This window comes from Mastomys coucha, unplaced genomic scaffold (assembly GCF_008632895.1).
Source record: "Mastomys coucha isolate ucsf_1 unplaced genomic scaffold, UCSF_Mcou_1 pScaffold22, whole genome shotgun sequence".
Classification (NCBI taxonomy): Eukaryota; Metazoa; Chordata; class Mammalia; order Rodentia; family Muridae; genus Mastomys; species Mastomys coucha.
Window position 1 is genome coordinate 65,049,358 of NW_022196905.1, and position 25,534 is coordinate 65,074,891.

The 25,534-nt window shown below is 41.1% G+C and overlaps 1 protein-coding gene and 1 long non-coding RNA gene across 3 annotated transcripts in view; both read left to right on the forward strand.

The window, feature by feature from the left end:
• Atp10d (ATPase phospholipid transporting 10D (putative)) overlaps window positions 1-25,534 on the forward strand; it is a 90,607-nt gene that overhangs the window by 32,134 nt on the left and 32,939 nt on the right. For both annotated transcript variants that reach the window (XM_031342599.1, XM_031342600.1), the window contains exons 4-11: window positions 2,825-3,029; window positions 5,316-5,401; window positions 8,378-8,484; window positions 8,760-8,891; window positions 9,661-9,788; window positions 9,898-10,150; window positions 18,228-18,451; window positions 23,986-24,174. In XM_031342599.1, the coding sequence (XP_031198459.1) occupies window positions 2,825-3,029; window positions 5,316-5,401; window positions 8,378-8,484; window positions 8,760-8,891; window positions 9,661-9,788; window positions 9,898-10,150; window positions 18,228-18,451; window positions 23,986-24,174 (1,324 nt within the window). The remainder of the gene's footprint in view (window positions 1-2,824; window positions 3,030-5,315; window positions 5,402-8,377; window positions 8,485-8,759; window positions 8,892-9,660; window positions 9,789-9,897; window positions 10,151-18,227; window positions 18,452-23,985; window positions 24,175-25,534) is intronic.
• On the forward strand, window positions 611-2,130 carry LOC116071180. The gene is made up of 2 exons (XR_004110752.1): window positions 611-759; window positions 2,072-2,130. It is a non-coding gene; the product is annotated as an uncharacterized LOC116071180 (long non-coding RNA).

Consider the following 25,534-nt stretch of genomic DNA (forward strand, 5'->3'; position numbering starts at 1 on the left):
ACCCACCCCTGGGCTTTAGGAGGACCACTTACTCATACAATAAAAAGGTTTAAACAAATAGTGGCTACCACGAATGCCCTGAGGAGTCCTGGATCTTTCCTGACCTTTAAGTATCACTGTGTTGGGATGTTAGTTACTCCTTCATTCTTCCTCTCAGCAGATTTCGTGTGATCACCCTTTCTAGAAGGCCATCAGACACCCTGATGAGCAAATGCCATAGGCATGTTGGTCCTCATTAGACAAGGTTCCTTTGTAGGTGTGGACTGGCATCATGTCCTCTTTGAAATTTTCTCCACCTTTGGTTTTTTATGACATCACTTCCCTTTGCCTGTCCTTTCACTCTCTTCTTAAAGTTTCTTTCCCCCCTAAGGACTCTTGTATCTTCTTTGCCTGTTTTGCCAGTTGCCTTTTTATGTACCAAGGGCTTCCACATTCTTGTCTTCACACACAATATCTGGATACGAATTTTATGCTTGCTAAGCACCTCTGCTACCCAATTCACATCGTATAAAACTTCTTTTTTTTTTTAAAGAATTCTTTTTTTAAAAAAGATTTATTTATTATTATACTGTAACTGTCTTCAGACACACCAGAAAAAGGGCATCAGGTCTCATTACAGGTAGTTGTGAGCCACCATGTGGTTGTTGGGGTTTGAACTCAGGACCTTTGGAAGATCAGTCAGTGCTCTTACCTGCTGAGCCATCTCACCCGCCCGACACATACAACTTCTTAAAATGAACTTGCTCCCCTTTCTCAGCTGTAAGTAGTTGCTTCTAAAATCTGGGACACAACCAAAGGCATCATCTATCACCCTGTCATGCAAATTAGGAACCATTCTGTCATCTTTGAAGTTGCTTACATGTAACAAGTCAGGAAATGGCTTTCTCTGGTACCTAAATATGTTTTCCTTTAATCTTTTATTCGCCTCTCCTGCTACAGCGTTAACTCTGAGCGTTCTCATCCCTCCTTTGAATTATTTCAGTAACTCTCCATTGGTCTCTTGTCTATCCAACCACTAACTAGGCTGCTGCTCAGTAGTCCATTACTCTGATACAGAAATGAGCAGGGATCCCCCTTTTTTGTGAACTGTAGTGACTCCATTTTCTGTAGAATGGATTACCTTTTCCTAGGTATGTGTGGCATATAGGTAAACCTCTACCTTTTGTGAAAAATTTCTGTTACTTCTCTTCATGGAAAAATTCAATAGTATGCATAGACACTAGGGAGAATTTTAGAAAAAAAAAACAAAGTAAATTATTGATTTGCCTTTCTCTGTAGATTAACACATCCTTAAGATAATCAAAGATTTCTCCTAGTTAGATTTGACATTGTGTACTTGGCATCTGTAAAGCTCATTTACACTTATTTATCCCTTCAAGCTTAGCAGTTCTTTATGTTGCTGATGTAGCTTGCATAGCAGAAGCTATTTAAGTAATCTAGGGTCACATTTCCAGTTAATCTCATGAATTAATGACTTTTAATATATCATACAACTTAGATTAGTTTATAAGTAACTTTCAGGATTCTTTGGAGTGAATACAAATTCCATCTTTAAAATTATAATGGAAAATAAGTAGCTTTGCAACTTATTTATTTGTTTGTTTGTTTAGCTTTGAGACCTTAGCCTCTTGAATGTTGGAGTTGCAAGTGTGTGCTACCATGCCCAGTGTACATGTATACAAACACTAACTAAAAATGTTAACATATAATAAAATATTATAAAAAGGGTAGAATTCGAAACAGTATTTTTGAAAGTGATAGTTCTTTATGCAAGTGTCAGGTGCTGCAGAGTCAGGAGTAATCTCACGTGCAGTGTTGAGGAAAATGGTGGGGGTGCACAGGAGATGGACAGAGATGCCCACATCCCTTATACATCTATCATGCACCAGCTTTTTTCTTATGCCTGTTTTCCTGTGCACTTTAGCTAATCTTTAAATACTTACAATACTAAATACAATGTAAAAGAGATGTCAATAGTTGCTATATGCATTTCTTCAGGAAATGATAGCAGGAAGAGAAATCTCTACATGCTTTGTACATGTTTTTCTTTTCAAATATTTTCGAATTGCAGTTACTGGAATCCTCAGATCTGGAAGGCTGCTTGTATTTCTATTGAGTGAGAATTAAAGGTGATAATATGGTAGAAAAGAATTGTTTTTAAATATTATGTGTGAGTTGTCCTTAATTATCCAGTATAGTGAGTGTCACAGGGCTCTCTGAGATCTGATAATGTGTCTTGTGTCAGTTTTAGATCCTTGTTAGCTCATCACAGAATCACATGCAAGAACTGTTCTACATACCAATATATTCACGTAATGTTAATTATAATTCTGTCTTAGACTTGCATTCAAATAGCTTAAGAGCTCAAATAATCCCACAGTGGGTGCCTTGAAGTGTCAGCTTTATATTTAAATGACTTAGTAACTAGGTTATTATGTTTTAGCAACTTAACAACCAAGTTTTCCAAATAAGCCTTTGTGATATTTTGGCCCTACAATTCTATAGTGTCTTATTTAGCATTTAATACACAAAAATACATAAATTACACACTAAGATTTTAAGAAATAATTTTGTTTCCTCTTACTACTTTTTTTTGAAAGATTTATTTATTTATTTTATATATATGAGTACATAGTAGCTGTCTTCAGACACACCAGAAGAGGATATCACATCCCATTACAGGTGGTTGTAAGCCACCATGTGATTGCTGAGAATTGAACTCAGAACCTCTGGAAGAGCAACCAGTGCTCTGAACTGCTGAGCTGTCTCTCCAGGCCTCCCCCCTCTTTTTTTTAAGTATATATTTTTTTCCATTCAATTTTAGGAAAGAAAAAAAGTATGTTGACTGTTGCTGGAAAAACGTCACCGTCGGGGACTTTATCCGCCTGTCCTGCAATGAGATCATCCCTGCAGACATGGTCTTACTCTTTTCCACAGACCCAGATGGGATCTGCCACATTGAGACTTCTGGCCTTGATGGAGAGAGCAACTTAAAGCAGAGGCAGGTGGTGCGTGGCTATGCAGAGCAGGTGAGCCTTGTCTGTCTTCTCAGCTGGAGGGCTCTGAATGCTCCTTCTTCCTCAGGAAAGGTCTGGCCTCTTTTTTTTTTCTGGATAAAGAGATTTTTAATTTAATTTTTACTACTGACTAAATAGAACTACAGAAGGCTCAATCCATTTTCAGCTCCCAGTAGACGCATGTTCCATTTCCTAGATGATAGGATGAACGTGACTTGAGAGTTCACAGTCTCTGACCCTGCTGTCAGGTTGTTTGGTGCAACAGTAGAGGAGCCCAACTGAGTTCATCCGCAAGAGAAATAATCATGGGACAATCTCATTTTCTTACTCTTAGGGTCTTATATTTTGTGTTTTCATCACTGTTCCTAAAATGCCTAATTACCTATATTCCAAAGCTTTAAAAAAAAACCTCCATGGTTTCTCATGCCACAGTCCTCTAGGCTGTAAGGGAAGTGAGACTGATAGAAATTTGAGTAAGTAAATCTTCGATCTGCCACTGGTTGCTTTATGTCTTTTTATCCACAAAGTGATGCTCTTGTAAACATGATGACTGAGTTTCTCCTCATGTTAATGTTGAAATGGTGTCTCTTTCTTGTCATCGTTGTTTTGACGCGGGCCAAACTCCATGCACATAGCTAAACATCACTTTCCTTTTTCTGTCTAGAAACACATAAGATAAAACATTTTTAAATTTAATTGCCATTTTTTTAAACCTGAAAACCTGAAGGGCCATTAAGTTGGAATTTCTTCATCTTATAGGAATAAATAAACTGTATCAGCCTCCTGGTACCTTAGTATTTTTCCTTGTATCAAAGCCCTTTTCTATCTCTGGATCTTAATTGCAGATTGCCCTGTGGTTCAGCCGCCTCTGAGCTCCATGTCTTTGCCACTTTCATAAGCAGCCCTCCTGCTAGGACTCTGACAACGTCTCGCATAACTTAGCTTTCTATCTTGGCCCTAACAGACACATTAGGCTGCTGTCAGTTAGCACGCTTATAGGTTCAGTTCCACATGAGCACAGTCACTCCCTCGTCATTTAAAGCTTGTAATGAGAACTTGGGCAAACTATTGGTCCTCTGTGCATCTTCCGCTGTTGCTAAGCCAGATTGTAGCACCGGCCTCAGTGGATTGTGAAAAAGAAATTATTTAACAAAGTTAAAGTACATAGCATAGATGCTGGTAAATCAAAGGAATTCGATAGGGATTAGCAACAAATCAAATCATATCATATAATTCATGTTTTCTGTATTTGCTACAGTGATATAAAAATAATACTCGAATAGCTATATCCAAACTTTCTTTCTCTGTTTCTCCTCACATTTCCCTGAGAAGAATTATAAAAGTATCTGTAGTCCAGGCCAGCCTGATCTTCACTACATAATAGCCCCAGCTGGCTCTAAACTCACAGCAAATTAAGTGCTGGAATTACATGCGTGAGCATCCATGTCTCTCATGAGCCATCCATGTCTGCGCTGGTGACTTCTTAATGAAGCCATGTCCTGCGGACAGTGTTTTGCTTTTGTTTTTGTTTTTGTTTTTATGTACAGTGATGTCTTGCCTGCATGTGTGTCTATGTGAGGGTGTTGGATCTCCTGGAGCTGGAGTTACAGACTGCTGTGAGCTGCCATGTGGGTGCTGGGAATTGAACTTTGGTCCTTTGGTATAGCAGCCAGTGCTCCTAACCACTGAGCCATCTCTCCAGACCCAGACAGTGTTTTTAAAGACACCTTGCTTACAATCAGCACTGGTTTCCTAACAGAATTCTAAAAGTTTCTGTGTGCTCCATGAGAGAATTTTGAGAGATGGTGATTCTCTGCTTGCTTGGAAATTTTATTCGTGAACTTTGGCTGAGATCGAATGATCATGTGCTCGGAGTGAGTATTTCCCCAGGCTCTGAATCTGGGTTTTAGGCAACAACAAAATATTTCCATGGCTTATGATACTAATGTTTGCTCTGTGAGTGGAAGTTCTGATGTGGAACCCTGCGTGCATTTCAACATGAAACTTGTATCATGTGATAATGTGAAAAAACAGACCAACCAACCCAAATGCCCCTCTGTTTCTGTGGAAGCCATAGCCGCACCCTAAGGTCCTGCCGACCCTGTTATGGATTCTCTCTTCATGCTAAGAGAGTCACGACATATGCTCCTGAGGCCGTGTGTGTGTGTGTGTGTGTGTGTGTGTTTGCCTTAATTATTGTATGTATTAAGAATTGATCAAAACGAGACCATGTTTAAATACCAAGATTTAATCTTAAATTTTTTTCTTCTGTGATTTTTTTTCTTTAAATATTTTTAGGACTCTGAAGTTGATCCTGAGAAGTTTTCCAGTAGGATAGAATGTGAAAGTCCAAACAATGACCTCAGCAGATTCCGCGGCTTCCTGTGAGTGACGTGGAACTGAGTTTTGTGGGCTTGAAAGGACGTGTACTTAGTTCAGTAACAGTTTTTGTGTAGCTCATTAGAGGCTGCAAGTTTGGCCCTCTATAATTTGGTATACCTAAGTCATTTAATAAATGCTCATCTGCATGTATTATAAAATAATCCAAACAATAAAACCCTCTAAAGGTATTCCTAGAATCGCTTCCTACAGTATAAGAGTGTCTTATGGGTCTGTGTAGCTTAGACCAGCCTTGAGTTTGCTCTGTAGCCCAGGGGCCTGCCTTTAATTTGTTCCTCTGTCTTAACTTGAGATGATAGATACGAACTCCACGCCCATCTGCATGAGCTCCATGTTAGGCCCAGAAGATATTAAAATCTGGAAGGAGGGATTTGTGCAGGCACAATAGGATGGTCTGTCCCCTCTGTGGGAGTTACAGTAGCAGGAGTGCAATTCTGGGTGGAAAGGGTTAGTCGCTGACTTGGAAGCTTGTCTTAGAGTTTGGGAAGTCATAGTAATATTCAGTTTCAACACTTAGAAATCACACCTATAATTTGAGGTCTTTCCCAGTCCCAAACTTGGCTTCTGATACTTATTTTATGACTCTGAGCCAACTTATTATACTCATTAAGTTTATTTTTTAACAAGGAAAAATAGACAGGAAGAGAAAATTTTCCACCTTATTTCCCGTTTTTAAAGACCAAAGTTGTCCTGATTCCATTACCTGGTCATTTCAAGTATACCAAGAGATTCAGGAAAAACTAATGTTTCTCATTAACTAATGATGAAATTATGGCTTCTAGGGAGGAAAACTGATCCTAGATAATAACTCTAGAAGTGATGTTTTTATGTTTTACCTCCCTGCTGCAAGGATCCTGCACAAATGTTACATCAGTGAGAACTGGCTTGTGCACATCTACATATGCCACTTATAAATATGAATTCTTAGCCTTAACTTTCTTCTCTATAAAATCAGCATTGTAAACCCATCACGTTGGAGGCTGTGACTAGAGGATTGGCACAAGTTCAAAGCCAGCCTAGGTTTGATAGTGAATGTGTGGCTCAGACTCTCAGCCATCCCTCCAAAGTAAAATGAATAAGCTCAGGGAGGGGGGTGAGTTAGGTTAAGTTCAGGGTTGCCTCTTGAAGTGACATCTCTCTGCACAGAAGTCTAGATCTCAGCTAGAATAAGGTTTGTAAAACTAGGAGTAAAATGGCCAACCTCTTTCCCTTTTTTTTCTTTTTCCTTTTTCCTTTTTAAATTTTTAAGTTTTTTTACTTCTTGAAAATTTTATACAAATAGAAATTAATGAACAAAGTCATTCATTTTTATGATTCTTCATACATATAAAATGTTGAAGAATAACAATAGCTAATTTTTAATTGTTCTCATTGCATGGATGAGGAGGGGCAATCCAGGATCTATCCTCATTTGTTTGCTTTTTCTTCTCAATATCAAACTTCTGTGGGTTTTTACTTTATTTTCTTTGCAGATCCAGAGAGTCAGGGTGCTAGATTTATTGACAAATTTCACTTAAGTAAGAAACAACAGCTGCTTATAGATCAATGATTATTGCTTAGAAAGCCATCAACATTTAATGATAAAATTAAGGGGACTTTCCCACACTGTGTGAAAGGTCATTCTTGCTTGTTTTTTTAGCTATTTCACTGATTTTGCCCCATACTCTTAACATAGTTTACTTAAGTGATTACTTCTTTGATAATTTTGAAACGGGTTATTACACAAGTTTCCAAGTGTGTAAAAGTGGAAGGGAAAGTGTCAGGAACATTCAGACTGTCCCCCAGCAGTGCCATCTCACCATGGTACTACCTCGGAGCCACCTCTCCCACTTCCTCCCCAGCCCCGTGACACAGAACTTCCCTGTGAATTCATCACCGTATACCCAGAGCAGATGAAGACAGTCTAAAAAACATAAAGGATTATCACACCGGAGAAGAAGCGAAACTAATCCTTAATCTCATCTCATATCAGGGATTTGTTCACATTTTTCTTCCTGGTTGAAAACAATATTTTATCATAATTGTCTTAATCAAAACTGCACCAAAGTAAGTTTGATACATTACATTTAGTTTCCAGTCTTCCTATCCCAAGAGATGGGGTCATTTTCCCCATTCCAGCGTGAGAGGATTGCCTTTCCTTCGTGTTGAGCATGGCCCTCTCCTCTCTGTCTCCTATACCATTCATTCTCTGAGTAAGCCATGCTACCTTTCCTGGAAACACTTACCACATTTGGCCAGCTGCCTCCTTCTAAGTGAGGCTTACCTTGTTTCTCTGGCTCTTTTACTTTGTCAGTTGTCCTTAGGCAGAATCTGTTGAACGAATCAGATTCTGTCTCTAAAAATAGTATATATACGTACACATATATACATACATACAAACAAAATATTGCCCGTGATTCTGGAGGCCTCACAGAGCCTCAGATGCCACAGACTTTGGGTTAGAATTCTCTGATAAAGAATCTAGGGCCCTCACCCCCTTTCCTGTAAGCCAGGAGGCCTCTGGTGGTGGTTAGCCTTCACCTCTGATGATGCAATTTCTCATCAGTCTTTCATCGAATGGCCTGAGCAGCCACCCATTGTCAGCGCCCAGCAGGATTCTTAATTTCAGCCAAGTCAAAAGGACTACTTTTCTAAATCAAGACTGTCTCCCTCATCAACTAAGTTCTCCAAATAGAGTGTGTTCTAGCAAGCCAGGATCTTAAATTAGAGTACTTTTGAGTTCTTGTAGTAATAGAATGTGACAAACAGTAACTTCTAGAAATAACAGGAATTTGCAGCTTGTGGCAGCTTTTCCCTAGCACAGCAGGTCATTACAACAGCAGAAGCAAGTGGGCCAGAGAGTTGAAGCCTCCCTATGAGCTGTCAAACTTACCACACAGGGTATAGAACATTCCAGACTCTTATTTTACCTCCCCACTTTTGCCATTTAAAAATAAACCTACATGCTGCCTTTCTTGCAGGGAACATTCCAATAAAGAACGTGTGGGCCTCAGCAAAGAGAATTTATTGCTCCGAGGGTGCACCATCAGAAACACAGAGGCTGTTGTGGGCATCGTGGTCTATGCAGGTTCGTTCTGCTCCTCCCTTTACTGTGACCTCCTCACTGCCTCCTATGAGTTAACGTTCTTCATTTCCTCAAGATGGAATCTAGAGAAGGTAAACTGTGTCTAGATGAACTTAACCTCACAGATCCTGGTTCTCCAAAAAGAACCACACGAACCGATCAAACTGTTATGCAGCCATGTTTGATTGGATGGGTAGCCAGAGAGATTTTGTTAACAGGGATGCCTGCTACTTGCCTGTGTGCTATGCATTTTCAGATGTACTGTGCTTTCTATGCAGGTCATGAAACCAAAGCAATGCTCAACAACAGTGGGCCACGGTATAAGCGCAGTAAGTTAGAGAGAAGAGCAAATACAGACGTCCTCTGGTGTGTCCTACTTCTGATCGTCATGTGTTTAACTGGTGCACTGGGTGGGTAAAATTCATTTATCTAATATCTTGTTGGTATCACTTTATTCTACTTTTTCCAAAATAATATCCATGTTTGGTTTTCTTTTTTTATTTTTATTTATTTATTTTATGTGTATGAGTACACTGTAGCTGTACAGATGGCCGTGAGCCATCATGTGTGTGGCTGCTGTTGAACTCAGGACCTCTGCTGGCCCGCTCGCTCCAGCGTAATTCACTGTAGCTGTCTTCAGACACACCAGAAGAGGACGTCCCATCTCATTATAGGTGGTTGTGAGCACCATGTGGTTGCTGGGACTCGAACTCAGGACCTTCAGAAGAGCAGTCAGTGCTCTTACCCACTGAGCCATCTCACCAGCCCCCATGTTTGGTTTTCATAAGAGAGTTTTGTTTGTTAATTTTTCCTGAATGTTTTCTTCTTTTATCCTTTATATGATGAGCACCAATGTTGAGTGTATCCACTTATGCTTTGCCTCAGTACTGGAGACCTGGGAAGAGATTTAGAGAGAGAGATTTAGAGAGAGAGAGAATGAATCAAGGATGAGAGACTGAGTAGCCCTTAGAGAGAGACAGAGACAGACAGAGACAGAGAGACAGAGAGATAGAGAGACAGAGAGAGAATCAAAGACAAGAGACTGAGTAGCCCTTTGAGTTTGAGCTTGTTTTAAAATTAGTATTCAAAGCAAACATCTGTTTTTTTTCTAAGGGGTGTGGTTCTCTATTTACATGCTCTCTCTGTAGCATCCTTTTGGTGTCTGTGTGCTTCTTAAAGGTCACGGCATATGGCTGAGCAGGTATGAAAACATGCTCTTTTTTAACATCCCTGAGCCGGACGGACGTGTCGTATCACCCGTGCTGACCGGATTCTATGTGTTCTGGACAATGATCATCTTGCTGCAGGTAATTTCTGCCCGCGCTTAGCAGAGAAGGCTTACCGTTGCCCTTCATCTCACTATAGTCACCAGACTGCACTGTCTTTAATCCTTTGAAATTATTTGCACTTCCTTAGGTCTTGATCCCCATTTCTCTCTACGTGTCCATCGAGATTGTGAAGCTTGGGCAGATCTATTTCATCCAGAGCGACATAGACTTCTACAATGAGAAAATGGATTCTACCATCCAGTGCCGAGCTCTGAACATCACTGAGGACCTTGGGCAAATTCAATACCTCTTTTCTGATAAGACGGGAACCCTTACTGAGAATAAGATGGTGTTTCGGAGGTGCAGCGTAGCAGGGTTTGACTACTGCCATGAGGAAAACGGTGAGTGCGGGATTCCTACACAAACCGCCTGTAACTTTTCCCCAACTAGTTAAATCCTGAATAAGTTTTTCAGGTTTGAGCACTGGATAATTAACTCAGCAGAGTGGGTTTTATGCTGCATTATTGGTCCTTTAGAATTGTGGTACCCAACCTGTGGTTGACAACCCCTTTCAGAGGGGTGAATGACCCTTTCACAGCAAGCACCTAAGACTATCAGAAAACACAGATATTTACATTATGATAGCAAATGTAGCAAAATTAATTATGAAGTACTAACAAAAATAATATTATAGTTGACGGGTCCCCACAACATGAGGAGCTGTATTAAAGGGTTGCAGCCTTAGGAAGGTTGAGGACCACCGCTCTAGAGATTAGGGATGATGGTGACCTACTACTTTATGGTACAATCACTGGATGCTGATGGGCACAAAGTGGTGAAGTACTATGGATATTTCAACATCTGTCTTGGTTAACACTCTTCCTTAAGGCAGCTGTATACACAGAGCTTTGGGGGATGCATGGATTTGGGATAAGACTGGATTCTTCTGGGAATGGAGTTTAAGACATAATATTTGCACTGAAATGAAAGCTATTAACAAGCCAGACAGTGGTGGCGCACACTTTTCATCCCAGCACTTGGGAAGCAGAGGCAGGAGGATTTCTGAGTTCGAGGCCAGACTGGTCTACAGAATGTGTTCCAGGATAGCCAGGGCTACACAGAGAAACCCTGTCTTGGAAAAAAAAAAATAAAGAAAGCTATTAACAGTGTCTGGTTTCTGTGGCCAGTGTTTCAGGATTTTCTAGCAGAATTACCTTGGAAAGAATTCTATAAGACTACTACTGCATGAGAATAACCCCTTCACACATACAAATGATTTAAATGCACTTGGCAATACTATTATGTGTTTAAAAGCTGCCAACTTGGAAGTGTGACCCGTGTCCTGGCATCATCAGCTGCACCAGAGCACCTGGGCTGATCGGAAATTATGGAGCCATGATTAAAATCGCATTTAACAGAATTCTCACATAGTTAGCATGCATATCAAAATTTAGGGGTCAAAATTTTTGAGACAGGTTCCTTTTTTTTTCTCTGAGTAAAAGCCCTGGCTGGCTGTCCTGGAGTTCAGTAGACCAGGCTGACCTTGAATTCACAGGAACTACCTGCTTCTGCCTCCCAAGTGCTGGGATGAAAGGCGTGTGCCAACATGGCTGTTCAAAAAGCCACTTCTAAAGAAGAAAAAGGAAAAGAAATGAAAATAAAAAATGCCACTCATATCTTAAGAGACTACTTGAGAGAGAGGGAGAGGGAGAGAGAGAGAGGGAGAGAGATGGGGAGAGAGAGATTATTGAAGACTTTTCACATTAGGCTAGTTATAGATTGCAGAACAGTTATAGAGGGCTCAGTGTGTCCTCATACCATTTCTCCTGTTAACATGAGTCATGACATGCCTTTGGTAAGTGATGAATTGATGATGTTCAGTACACCATTATTGCCTGAACTTCATGTTCTGAGAGTCCCTTTGGTTTTCTCTTAAGTCTCTGGCTGCCTCAGGATGACACCTGGAATGCCAGTAAGCGCCATCACGGAGGCTTCTGTATCGTTGGACTTTTCTTTGGATAAATTGATCAGTTTTGACAGGCACTGTTCTGGGATCTCTTTATTTGGGATGGTCTGGCAAGTGCCTTTCTAATGCACACTTTGTATGTTTGTTGATCCATGGAGGCATTGAGGAACACTACCTAAGAATAAGGACTGTGCAGTCCAGCTTCTTAAGCCTGAGTCTCATTCTGCCACCTGCAAAGTCTGTGTGATTCAGCAAGGTACATAATGTCTCTGAGCATCAGGGCGAGAAAATGGCCATTATAGTATCTGCTTCGTAGAGGTAATCTGTGCAAAGATGCACAGAGCAGGGCACAGATAAAGTCCTTATATGTGAGTTGCTGTTATTGTTTTTTTTAAATTATTGTTTTGAAAAGAAGAACCAGGTCTACCACTTAAGTAGCTCATGATCCATTGTGGGATCCTCGTGTAATTATAAAAATAGCATGTTAATTGTAATATTAATGTTGATATTCCTAGGGTTGGGGATGGCCCATTTGGTAAAATGCCTGTCCGAGGACCTGAGTTCAAATCCCCAGCACCCACCAAAAAGACCTCATGTGATAGCATTCATCTGTCAAGTCACTGCTAGAGGCACAAAGATGGCTTCCCTGGACACATGAAGCTCATTGGCCAACCAACCTATCCAAACCAATCAGGCTCAGTGAGATACACTGTCTCAAAAATTAAAGCAGCTTCCTCTGGCCTCCACTAGTGAATGCACATGTGCATGTGCACACACACATTTATGCATTTTCATACACACACATGCATGAATATGTACATACACATACATGTACACGTGGAAATACTTGTTCCAAATTTGGTTTGATTTTCAGGCAACCAGATAGTTTTGGATATGCATTTTGCACCGATGTAATTTGGTATTTTAGAGACAGGACATCAGACATTCTTAGAGTGCACAAAATATATGGAGAGTTAGTTCAGAGCAGAGGTTTGGGTATCAGCTATATTGGATGATGTTAGGTTGGAGAAAGATTGGCTGAGTATGCTGTTTAAAAGTAGGTGACACATGGGATGCCAAGGATGCTGTGGATGGTTTGGGGAAAGATGTGTGGATGATGTGCAGAAGGAAGCTCCTTTGAATAAACATTCAAATGTTTATCCTGGTGTCAGCCCTATGGAGAACACATTGTAAATTATGATAAGCTAATTTTTTCTTTAGTCTCAGACCTACTTCTTTCAGATATCAAACTAATGCAAATAGTAGGCCATGAACAAGTTTCAGAATATCTGAGAAGGAAATGGTAAAAGAACACAATAGAGATTAATAAGGAAAAGAAATAGCTACAGAGAACAATAGCAGACTGTTTCCTTGGTGAGTTAGAAAACAAGGCTTCCTGGCCTCTCCCTAGACTTTCCTGGAACTAAAGCAGAAGCCCCTCTATGGGAATTAAAGGTCTTGATCATCACTTCAGTATGTTACATTTTGTGTTATGATATTAACCTTGGCTTTTCACAGACATCTTTTGACAGTTTTCTCTGGGCCTTGAAGTTTAACCTGAGTCACTCTGTTTTCTGAATCATACTGTAATTCTCTTGGCCTATATGTTGGTAGAACTTTCCACCATATGAGTGAAGGTTGAGTCACTCTATTCCATTCCATTATGGAAGTTCTACTTATTGAGTAAACTTGTCCTACAGTGATATCTGAGCTACTTGATGTCATACTAATTTACCCAACCGTGTGTCCTTCATTCCCTCTGTGATGTCTCAGAGAACTTTCATGAACCCATTTATGTGGGTTTTGAGGCAGTTTGGTTGTTTCAAAAATGACATTTCATTACTCATAAATTTCTTGAGGTATTCAAAGTTTTATCAACCTCAGCACTATTCCCTCGTTGGATTGGGTTATTCTTTGTTGAGATGAACAGTCAAGTATACAGTAAGATGTTGACAAGCATACTTGATGTGTACCTATTGAATGCCTGTAGCCATTGCCAAAAGTTACACAGTTCCACCCATACTACAAAAAGAAAACAAACAAAAAACAATTATTGAACCTCTTAGAACTGTGTAGAGTTCAGGACCTATAGTATAAGGGTATGAGTACTGACTGGCTTTAGAAGCAAGAAGATTAAATTAAAATCCCCGATCTCTCTCCAGTCAGCTGTTTAATCATAATTAGATATTCAGTCTCTCTGTTAGTTTCCTCAGGTGCAAAGAAAAACAACAGTTCTTGCCAGATGAAAGTCTTTTGAAGATGGAAATGAATGTGTGTGTGTATACAAATATATGACTTTTGATGAAAATAAGGACCCGTCATAGTTGTAAGTTCCTACCCACAGCCTTCCCTTAATCCTGGAGATATTTCATTTATATTCCTATTCACCCATTATTTGTTTACCAAATACTTATATAAAATTTTTTAAAAAATTGGGCTCATAAAAATTTGACAGGGAGATTGACATGTGTTAAAAGTGGCCATACTCATGCATATGACTATATTTAAAAACAATATAGCATTAGGTCACAGAATCATGGCTCTTACATCCAATAAACCTGATCTTAAGACTAATCTAGTTTGTTTTTGTGAGATGACAAATTAATAAAGTTTATTTCTTTACTTATAAAATAGTTCCCACTCAGAGGAATGTCAAAATGATTCAATAAAGAAAGGTCTGGTGTATAGTATCATTCACTCCAGAAAAAGTGTAAATGCCTAATGAATGGTCTGATTGGGAGCTGATATCTATGTTAGAGGTCTTCATTTCAGGGATGCTAGGATGTTTCTGCATTTGTAAACCAATACATTTAATATAGTATGTAAATAGAATTAAGATAAAAAATGGCATGACCATCTGTATCAATGCAGAGAAAACCTAAGATATGAAATTATATCATTTGGGAAAAATGAAAAGTATAAAACTTGAGGTCATCACAATTAGAAGTCTTCAGAAAGAATGCATGTTTATTGAAAGCCACTTACATTGTGCCTTTAATCTTAGCACTTCAGAAGTGGAGATAGGAGGATCCAGAGTTTAGGGCTATCCTTGGCTGCATGCTGAATATGTTGGGTTTCATGAGACTGTCTTAACAAACAAATAACAGAAAGAACTAACAAAACAAAACAAAATCAAGCTACCATATTGCTCCTTAGGCTTTTCATTCCCATAAAAATATGACAAAGTTATTACAATAAATAAAATGTGAAAACACTTTATAAAACAGTTTACTCCCATCTATATCTTACTCAGTCCCTCTTTGGTTAAGTAAGCACCACCGTCAAGCCAGCAAGTGGTTTCTCATTGCCTTTTCCTCTGATGCATGTTTTAATAATAGGTAAGAGCACACACACAGCTACTCTCACAGGAATTCTATCGGAGAAAGTCATCATCGCAAATGCATAAATAGATAAGTCATGATCAGGACCTGGCAGAGAATTAGAATAAAATGATGTGGCCTGTGAAGATTGGATGACTAGTTTGGACTGCATGGTTAAGCATGACCTGTTAAAGTGGACTTTAGAGTCGAGATCTGAATGACAAAGGGATCAGCCATTCTACAGTCCCTCAGGCTGGAGTGAGCTCTCACCACTTTTCTTAAATTATTTATTTTATGTATGTGAGTACACTACAGCTGTCTTCAGACACACCAGAAGAGGGCATCAGATCCCATTACAGATGGTTGTGAGCCACCATGTGGTTGCTGGGAATTGAACTCAGAACCTCTGGAAGAGCAATCAGCCCTCTTAAACCTTGAGCCATCTCTCCAGCCCCTCTTTCATACTTTCAGTGTAAGTAAGGCCATTGAATCTGAATTACACTAAGGATATCGAACACTGACTCTCAACCTTCCAAATGCCATGACTCTTTAATACAGTTCCCCATGTTGTGGTGACCCTGAACGTAGAATTATTTACATTGTTACTTCTTAGCTGAAATTTTGCTACTATTATGAGTTGTAATGTAAACGTATGTGTTTTCCAGTGGTCTTTTGGGAGTTGTGATGCACAGATTGCGAACCACTGATCCAGAAGGAAGAGGGAACTTTAGGTCATCCTGAGTTATTTAAGCTAGGATGAAGAGCCTGAGTTTATTCTGAAGGGATCCTGAGGCCGTCAGGAAGTGATCTCATCCACTTTAGCTTCTAGGAAGGTCACTCTGGCTGCTACTTGAGGAACAGATTTGAAAGGGGGAAAGAGACTAGTCTTCAGGTCTTGGAATAGTTCAGTTGAAAGATGATGGTAACTCCACTAAAGTAATTGAAGTAGGTCTGGACACTCAGGGGATACGTATTTGATGTGTAATGGACGTGTGCTGGTGAGCCTCTGGATGTGAGGAAGCAGTGAGGGATCCAGAGTCTAGGTTTTTGGTAACCAGTTAGACAGTACAGTATTGTTATATAAAGATGAGGAAGCCCAGAGAAAAGCCCTGCTGGAGCCATGTGGAATTTACGGTTCCTGTTATTTATTTACTCATTTACTCCTCACTTTGAGAACATATTAATGAAGCATGTGTTTCTCTGACCATTCCAAGTGTATATTTTATGGGGTGATAAAAGTAAAAATAAAAACAAAAGGTATATAGTATGTAGTAATGGCAAGAATAGGATCTGTGGCAAATAATGGGGCTCTACCTGAGAAATCTTCACTGATAAGGAGGAGAGACCTGAGGGAGGTCAAGGTGCGAGCCATACCACTCTCCATCCTATAGAAGAGCCTTGTGGCTAGCCAATGGTGAGAGTCTTATGAAGAGTTGCATGGATACGTCTTGACTCTAATAAGAGGTCAGAGTTGAAGATGCAGGTTGTTCTAGTTGTTAGGGTTACTGTTGCTGTGACGAAACATCATGATCAAAGAAACTGAAGGAGGAAAGGGGTTTAATCGGCTTACACATCCACATCACAGTTCATCATCAAAGAAGTCAGGACAGGAACTCCATTGGTGCAGGGACCTGGAGGTGGGAGCTGATGCAGAGGTCATGGGGGACTGCTGCTTACTGGCTTGCTCAGCCTGTTTTCTTATAGAACCCAAGGCCACCAGCCTAGGGCTGGCACCACCCATACTGTGCTGTCTCCTCTCCCATCAATCACTAATTAAGAAAATGCCTTACAGGCTTGCCTACAGCCAGATCTTATAGAGGCATTGTCTCATTTGCGGTTTCTTTCTCTTTAGTGACTCCAACTTGTGTCAGGTTGACATAAAACCAGTAATATAGGTTTATAGGCTGTGCGTAGAGACTTTTTGTTTCAAACACCAGACTATATGAGAACGCCAGGGAGAGGTGTGTAGATGGAGAGGAGCAAGCATTCCTGAAGCTTTCAAATAACTGAGGGATGAGAGGAAAGGTCACTGGAGACTGGATATAATGTAGTGTCAAAGTACTTGAGTAGGTACCTGGGGCTCTAAGTGCAATGCCTAATATAATAAAAAGACAATCACATACATACATACATACATGTATACATACATGCATACATACACACATACATACGTGTAGCTTAGTCTGTAAAAACCCTTGCCTTGCAAGCATGAGGACCTCAGTTTAATCCCCAGAAGCCACACATCCTACCACAGAGGAAGTGGAGACAGGCAGATTCTGGAGCTTGCTGGTCAGACATCCTACTTTCCACAGTGAGTTCTCAACCAGTAAGAGTCCCTGTCTCAGAATACAAAAGAAAAAACAGAACAAAACAAAACAAATGAATCCTGAGAAATCACACCTAAGGTTCTCTGGCCATCACATACATATGTACATACACATGTATATACATACATATGTATCCCTACACACCCTCATATTGTGAGGGTACACACACATACACATAAACACACACACAAATAAACATGTACGAAAGACAGCTAGGAACACTGAACAGTGAGTGTCATCAATGTAGATGAGAAAACAGGTAAGAATGATGCCAGAAGCCCTAAAGGGATATTTCTAGAGGAGTTGACTATTATTAAAGTTTCAAATGAGATACACACAACACACACACACACATACACACACACACACACACACACACACACACACACACACACACACGCACGTAGTCACTCTGCCTGGCAAGATGAAGTTTGTATGTAGGTGATCTTGAAATGGGAACAATGGAGAGCTAAGACAGAAAAGGCTTGAACTTCGTTGAGAGGTGATTGATATACTAAGATTCAGATGTGAAGAGTGAGTGCCTTAGGACCCAGAGGACAGGATCCAGATCACAAGTGGAGGGGTTAGCATTTAAAACAGGAAGGCTAAGCTGTGCATCACCATAGGGTAGCAGACTAAGAGTGTGGATAGAGGTGCAGACAAGGCTAGACCTAGAGATGGGAAAGGAATGCACTTCCTAATCCACCGTGTCCTCCTCTTTCCTCCATAAGGATAGGGTAAGTTTATTGACCGTGGATTCTCATGGGGGGAATTTGGAGGCTAAGGCAGACAGGAGGTGGTATGTTCAGCTTAGGAGCTACCATATTCAGCCTGCAGTATTCAGATGGTGAATTGCTTTCTACAGCCAAGAGACTTGAGTCCTATCAGGAGGCTGTCTCTGAAGAGGAGGAATGCACAGACACGCTAAGCAACGTGGCGAGACCCAGAACCCAGGGCTGCAGGACAGTTCACAGTGGACTTCAGGGAAAGCCATCCCCTCAGCTCTCCGGGAGCACCTCAGCTGTAGGAAATGGAGAAGGATCTGGAGAAGTGCCTCATTCCAGACAGGCTGCATTCAGCAGTCCCATGGTAAGTGTGACGTCATCGCCACGCCCTGGACAGAGCCATTCTCCGGTCTAATAGCCCAAACAACACTGCTTTTCTTTGTCTGCAAAATAGGTGTGACATTGCTACAGTTCAACATGATGGTGACACATAGGTTTTTTGTTTTTTTTTTAAAAAAAATAATACAAAAGTGAGATTTGTTTATTTGAGATTTGAGGTAATTCAGTGTTGAGAAGTCGGGTATCACTTCTGAAAAATAAAATATTTCTGGCTAGGATTGATTATGTCAGAGCCTGAAGAAGGCTATCCTGATGAAAGGATCACAGCTAACCCTGAGAACCACCAAGACTTAACCAGAATTGTCTTGGAGGCATGTATGTTTGTCTAATTAATAGGTCTTTTGGTGTCGTTTTATTGCTTTCTAATCTTCCTCTGCATTCCACCCAAACTAGCTCTCCTTCCTCATTTCTAACTCCACAAAGGGCACATTCCAGTATTTTCGTTCCAGGGCTCAACTAGTGGTTTGTGTCCCAGTGACAACTCTTAGGAACTGACTGTTCATCCCCATGAACAAACCCATATTCCTGCAGAAGTCAATCGTGTAGAAGAAAACGAGGAACAGAAAAGATGATTGTGTCAATGAATTAGAAATCAATACTCGCACCAAATTTGAAATCACCTCTCTAAAATGGTCGCTGCCTCCCCAGCCTTCCGTATTTCGTCAACACCTGTATTTAGCCAAGATGGAGATTTCCCACCGTGAGGTCAGTAATAACTCAGGCAGACAGCACACTAGGAAGAGGGCAGCTGCCAAAGCTGTTGCTACGTTGCGGTCATTGCCCAGATTTCATGGCGTAGATAGATACATTGCATAAGCAGACTCCAGGTGTCCGAGTCTCTTGACTTGAGAAAGCCTTCAGGGCATCTCCAAGCTCTTTGCAAACTTGCAGTGAAATGTGCACCTGCGGTCATGGCATGGCCACTGCCAACTCGGTTCTGTGGCACTCAGGAGATAACACCCCCGACAGTACAACCTCTCATTTAGCAATCTGTTTTGAAACACGTAGGCTTAATTTTTCCCTCACCATGAAGAGACCTTTTATTCTATGGTCATTTTAACCATATGCCAAAAAGAAATGTGGATGTATGTATGCATGTATGTATGTATGTATGTATGTATGTATATATGTATATACTCTTTTCTCTATGATACTGTCTTTACTAGTCACCCACTCCACTTGTACATTTTCTGTACATTTGAAAGGAAACAAGTGTTAACTCACTTCTAGTTGGTGGTAGCCCAGTGCTGGCTTTGCCCCTCCTCAGTTTCCTGAATAGGCCTTACTCTCCTGTGGGAACAAATAGGTACTTCTGGAAGCCTTTGTGGCTTTTTCTGTGCCATCTCCTCTGTCTGAGACATCGCCTGTATCAAATCTGATGAAACACTAAGGGAAGGCTGTACCAAAGGGTTCTCTGATTCTTTGTTGTCAGCCTCCAGGTTTTTTGAGTGCTTTTCCGTGGTCCGTTTGTCTATATACCATTGGCCTTATTTCTGTACCTGATGTTGTATCATTACAACCTTGAGAGCAAAGACTTTTTAACCTTTGAGTCCTAATACATAGCACAGTGCCTGCCACATTCATTTTCAACAGTATTTTGGAAGGTTGTTGATTGAGTTTGATCATCAGACCCAGTCTTTCCATACAGTTTGTTTGTTTCCACTTGCCCTCTACTTCAGTGCCATGTGTACATGGACACTGAATGTTTGTTTCGGGATTGTTTTTGTTCTGTGTCTTGCAAAGCCACACTATTATAAATAGGATAAAATGGTCATCCCATGAAATGTGACTCTCGCTCTTGAGTCTTAAGTCTAACAAGCTGAGCTTATTTGTTGTTGTTGTTGTTGTTGTTGTTGTTGTTTTGTTTGTTTTGTTTTTCGAGACAGGGTTTCTCTGTATTGCCCTGGCTGTCCTGGAACTCACTCTATAGACCAGGCTGGCCTTGAACTCAGAAATCCGCCTGCCTCTGCCTCCCAACTGCTGGGATTAAAGGTGTGTGTCACCACCGCCCTGCTGAGATTAATATTTTAAGAAAGCTACATAATCCGTGACCTGAGAAGTCACTGTCAAATGTCTTCTGAACCTGGTTCTAGAAGCCCATCTGTGAGGCTTGGGTAAGAGGACCTGTGCGGACACCAAGTGCCTTGATGAAGGCTGTGACATGTGACCCATAGGAGGGAAGGAAGCAGGCCGCCACGAAGGGCCCAGCAAATCATTAGAACCGCTGGAACAATGAGTTCGCACACTGGAAAAGTCATCAGTGTGTGGCCTTTGTACTTTTCCTTCAGGTGTGTGGCATTTAGGATTTAGAGAAGACCAAGACAAGGCTTTTGTTTCATAAAAACCAAAGTAACATGAGTAGAGCAGCAAATTCTTGGAGCTGCAGTATCAGCAGGGAATGAAGTAAAACCTTAGTAGGAGAGGGATAGAGAGGACACGAGGCAGCCTTACAACTGGTCATCTCTGTCAGCCCAGTAGAGTATCTTTTTCCATTATTAAACCATGGATGTTTAGAGGTTTGTAGATACAATTGCGTGGGTTCCTGATACTCTCAATTTTAAAACCTAATATTTAAATCGCGTTGGAGCCATCCAAAAGCTTCAGCAAACAGTGGGGAGAGTAAAGGGAGTCTAGCCAGATTTTCCATTTACCTTGGATCTAAATAGGGGAGACAAATAACAGGAGGAAAACAAGAAGTCTGAAGTAGGATTCCTTCTGTCCATTAGGACGTTTGAATCCTGATGTTGAACGTAAACTTTGAATGTATCCGGAGTCTTCACAAAGTTGCTAACAAAGCTGTGACGCCCATCTTGAAACCGGCAAGGCTTTGCAGGCAGGGTAGAACAGTGGTTCACAGCCAGAGGTTGTGACCTGTTTAGGGAGCCATGGAATGCCCCTTCACAGGGGTCGAGTATCAGATATCCTACATGTCAGATATTTGCATTATGATTCATAATACTAGCAAAATTATAGTTACGAAGTAGCAGTGAAAATAATTTTATGGTTGGGGGTCACCACAACCTGAACCGTATTACAAGCTCACAGAGTTATGTTAGGAAGGTTGAGAACCACTGGCACTGTCTGTGTGGTGCTGTGGATTCTGGGATCTCGTTAGGACTGGAAACATTCTCTGAGTCTCGACCAGATGCCTGGTTGAGATCCAGTGGGAGCACGTGTTTATTTTCCAAGGGGAGTGACTCTGTCTTCTTTGTTTCTCTACCCTTTCTGTATAGAAAATAAGGCCAGCAAGTGATTGATAGTAGTGTGCAATACATTTGAGTTCCTTATGTGCCAAGTATTGGGTTAGGGATTTAAAGATCGGTAGAATGTGGTCCTTGCCTTAAAGAGACGTCTAACCTCTGCAGAGGACACTATTTAAACACAGCTATTTCAGATAAGCAGGCGAGGTTTCATGTAAGCAGACAAAGGTTGTCTAGTGCTGCTAGGGAACAAATGTTCTCTTATAGACCAAGCACGGCAAAGATGGCTCTGGTGTTGGGGAAATAATTATGGATATAGACACTTAGATCAAAATTGTACATGACCATTTTGCATCCTCTCCTCAGCTCAAGGGCTCTCTTAGTCATGAGGGATTAAGTTATTTTGTCAAAATTCTGTGGAGTACTCTGTCTCTGGAGCTTCGTTTTGATGTGGATGCCTCCTTACATCTTCCTGTGGGCTCTTCTTTTTATGGCCATCTCAGTCTGTCTTCTGCAGTGCCAAGTATCTAGAAAGACCCAGCTTTATTTTGACAGGTCTCATCTGCAGAGTCCTGCTTACGGTAGCATCTCTTTCATGACTGAATACACATGCCGGACTTTCCCTAGCTTTAGTATTGCTTCTATTGTTGCGCTCACAGAGCAGGATTTCAGACTTATAGTCCTCTGCTTGCTGAATTTAAGAATACGTTGTGATGGCTCATAGCATGTGAATGTTAAACCTGTCATGACCCTGGTTATCTGAAAGGAGAGTGTGTGTCACTTGAAAGGAAAGAAAGAAGAAAGGCATGCAGACAAAGGAACCCCTCTACCCTGGTTGAGCTGAGACTAGAGTGTAGAACGTGTACTTGCCAGCGTTGCGCTTCTCTTGTTAAATCCGTGATCGCTCTCACCAAATGCCAGAGCAGAAACACTAGCCATGGTACCCCATTCTTCTTCTTGCTTTTGAAATAAAATTCCTGACAAGAGCAACTTAGAGTTTGAGAGGATACAGGCCCTCATGGCCAGGAGGGTCCGGAAGGAAGCCTGAGGCAGCGGGTCACATGGTACCCAGTCAGGAGGCAGAGCTGATACTTGGCTGGTCCTCCTCCTTTACTCGGTCTAGGAACAGGTCTAATGGGAGGTGCCACCCACATTTATAATTGGTCTTTCCTCTTTAATTAAACCTTCCTGGACATCCCCTCACAGACACACCCATTTCCTTAGGTAATTCTAAATCCAGTCCCGCCGAGAACGAACATTATCCCTGACGTGGTCGTGTGAGTGCGGTATCACATGACCCTGTTGCACGTTCTTCTGTCAGGTGCCTCTCCTGGCCTCTCGGAGGTCAGTGTGCTTTGCTTATCAGCATCCAAGACTCCCTGTAGCAGAGTGGTGCTTCCTTAGGGCTGTGATTCTAAGCTGTCTTCTCTAAAGCAGACTAAACGACACAGTGTGACAAACGAGGTTTCTATGACGACGTGTTTGTTAACAGCAGTACTCTCAAATGAGTCTGAGATGCACCCTGACAGATGACCTGGAGTTCCTGCACCGCATCCGACTCTGGTGACAGGACTTCTTAGAGAACATCTTTACCAGGAAGAGAAGGGAGAGTTGCCAAACATATTTGCTGATGAGAAAGTTGCTGTGAATACCCTGCTTGTGGAATGTCGAATAGTCTCATAGCCCGCTTATGATATTTTTTTTTCCTATAGAAAGTTGTTTAAAAAATATTTTGTTCAACACTCTTGATATGAATTAAATTTCACTTTTGAAATAACTGGTGTTCATCAGTTTTTGAGTAAAATACAGCCATGGTAGAATTCTAAGCACAATAAAATACATGCCTAGCATTATGTATGTCAAAGTGAGAATCCTTTCAACTAGATTTTCATAGAAGGTGGTATTTCTATCTCCTATTTAACTGAACAGTCAAAATATTTTCTATTTATGACATATAATATGGGGCTTCATTTTATTGTTCTCAAGATATCATATGCATTAAACTTCACAAATTAAATTTATTGGGCTCCTTGGGTTACAGCACTTGCTGCCAAGCCTGACAGCCTAGATTCAGTCTCTGGAGCCCACGTGGTAGAAAGAGAAAACCAACGTTCTGATCTCCATGTGTGCTTTAGAATATGCATGAGTATATACACGCACATATGTGCACACATTCACACACGTGGAAATAAATGTAGAAAAAAATGAAAATTTAGTTTCCCATCTCATGCTTCATTTAAATTCCTGTTGTAGAAGTTATAGATGTTAATAGCAATACTTTCTTATATTGTCTTCTCAGGAAACAGACGTGGTACCAGATACCAGACTTTTAGACAAATTTAGCCAGATTACCCCTCAGCTCTTCACTGGACTGGATGGTACCGCACAGAGTTCACCACTGGAGACTCTGTACATCATGGACTTCTTTATCGCACTGGCAATTTGCAACACGGTAGTGGTTTCTGCTCCGAACCAACCTCGCCAAAAGGTAAATTTAAACAAGGGTTTTCCCAGCTGAGGACAATATGGGATTTACCAGGTATCTCTGTTGGGTTATGTGATGATATTAAATAATAAAGCAGCAGGAATAGCAGGTGTATACTATTTCCTCAGGATTTGTTCTTGGCTCTGCGCTTGCCACAATTGTTGGTTCTAATCTGTTTAGTATTCTCAGACCCCCGAGAGCTAGGCACTCCTGCGTTGGCCTTCTGCATTTTAAAATGATTAATTAGTTAGGACTATATTGAATAATTAATAATTTACATCCTGACTGCAGTTTCCCCTCCCCAGTCTCCTCCAGTCTCTCCCACTACCAATTCCTATCCACTCCTTCTCCCTTTTTCCTCAGAAGAGGGGAGGTCTCCCATAGATATCAACTATCTTTAGCACATCAAGTCTCATTAAGAGTAGGTACAACAGCTGGGCAGTGGTGGCGCACGCCTTTAATTCCAGCACTTGGGAGGAAGAGGCAGGCAGATTTCTGAGTTCTGAGTTCGAGACCAGCGTGGTCTACAGAGTGAGTTCCAGGACAGCCAGGACTACACAGAGAAACCAAAAAAAAAAAAAAAAAAAAAAACAAGTAGGCACATCTTCTATTGAGCCTAGAAGAGGCTGCCCACTAAAGAGAAAGTGCCCTAAAGGCAGGCAACGAAGTCTGAGAGAGCCCCTGCTTCTATTGTCAGGAGTCCCACATGAAGACCAAGATGCACATCTGTTTCAGAGGGCCTAGGTCCATCTCATATGTGCTCTGTGATTGGCAGTTCAGTGTCTATGAGCCACTATGGGTCCAGGTTCAACTGTAGGTTTTCTTGTGGTGTCCTTGACCTCTCTGGTTACCACAGTCCTTCTTTCTGCAGGATTCCCCCAGTTCAGCCTAATATTTGCTTGTGGATCTCTGAATCTCTTTCCATCAGTTGGGTCTCTGCATCTGTTTCCATCAGTTGCTGGGGCTGGAGAGGTGGCTCAGCTGTTAAAGGCTAGGCTCATAACCAAAAATGTTCTCCCACATTGTAAAGATTCCTTGGAAGGGTTTCACCAGGGTTGCAAAACCCGTGTGTGAGAATGGGGCTGAGGGTGGGAGTCGAGCCTATGGAGTAGGACTCTGGGCTTACTCTGACTTTCACTGCACCTTCATTGCCGCATTAAGTTGGAGCTGCCCACAAGGCTTCTGAGACCTATAATCGCCATGAGGATGACAAACTTTCTTCATGTGCCAGCTAGGTTTTCTTTTACTTCAATCTATCTGTAACCCAATATGAGTATGACGTGCCAGGATTCAGAAGTTTTTTCGTGTAGTTGTGACTAAGAGCTCTTGGGAAATTTATTTCCAGTTAAGAAGAAAAACCTCT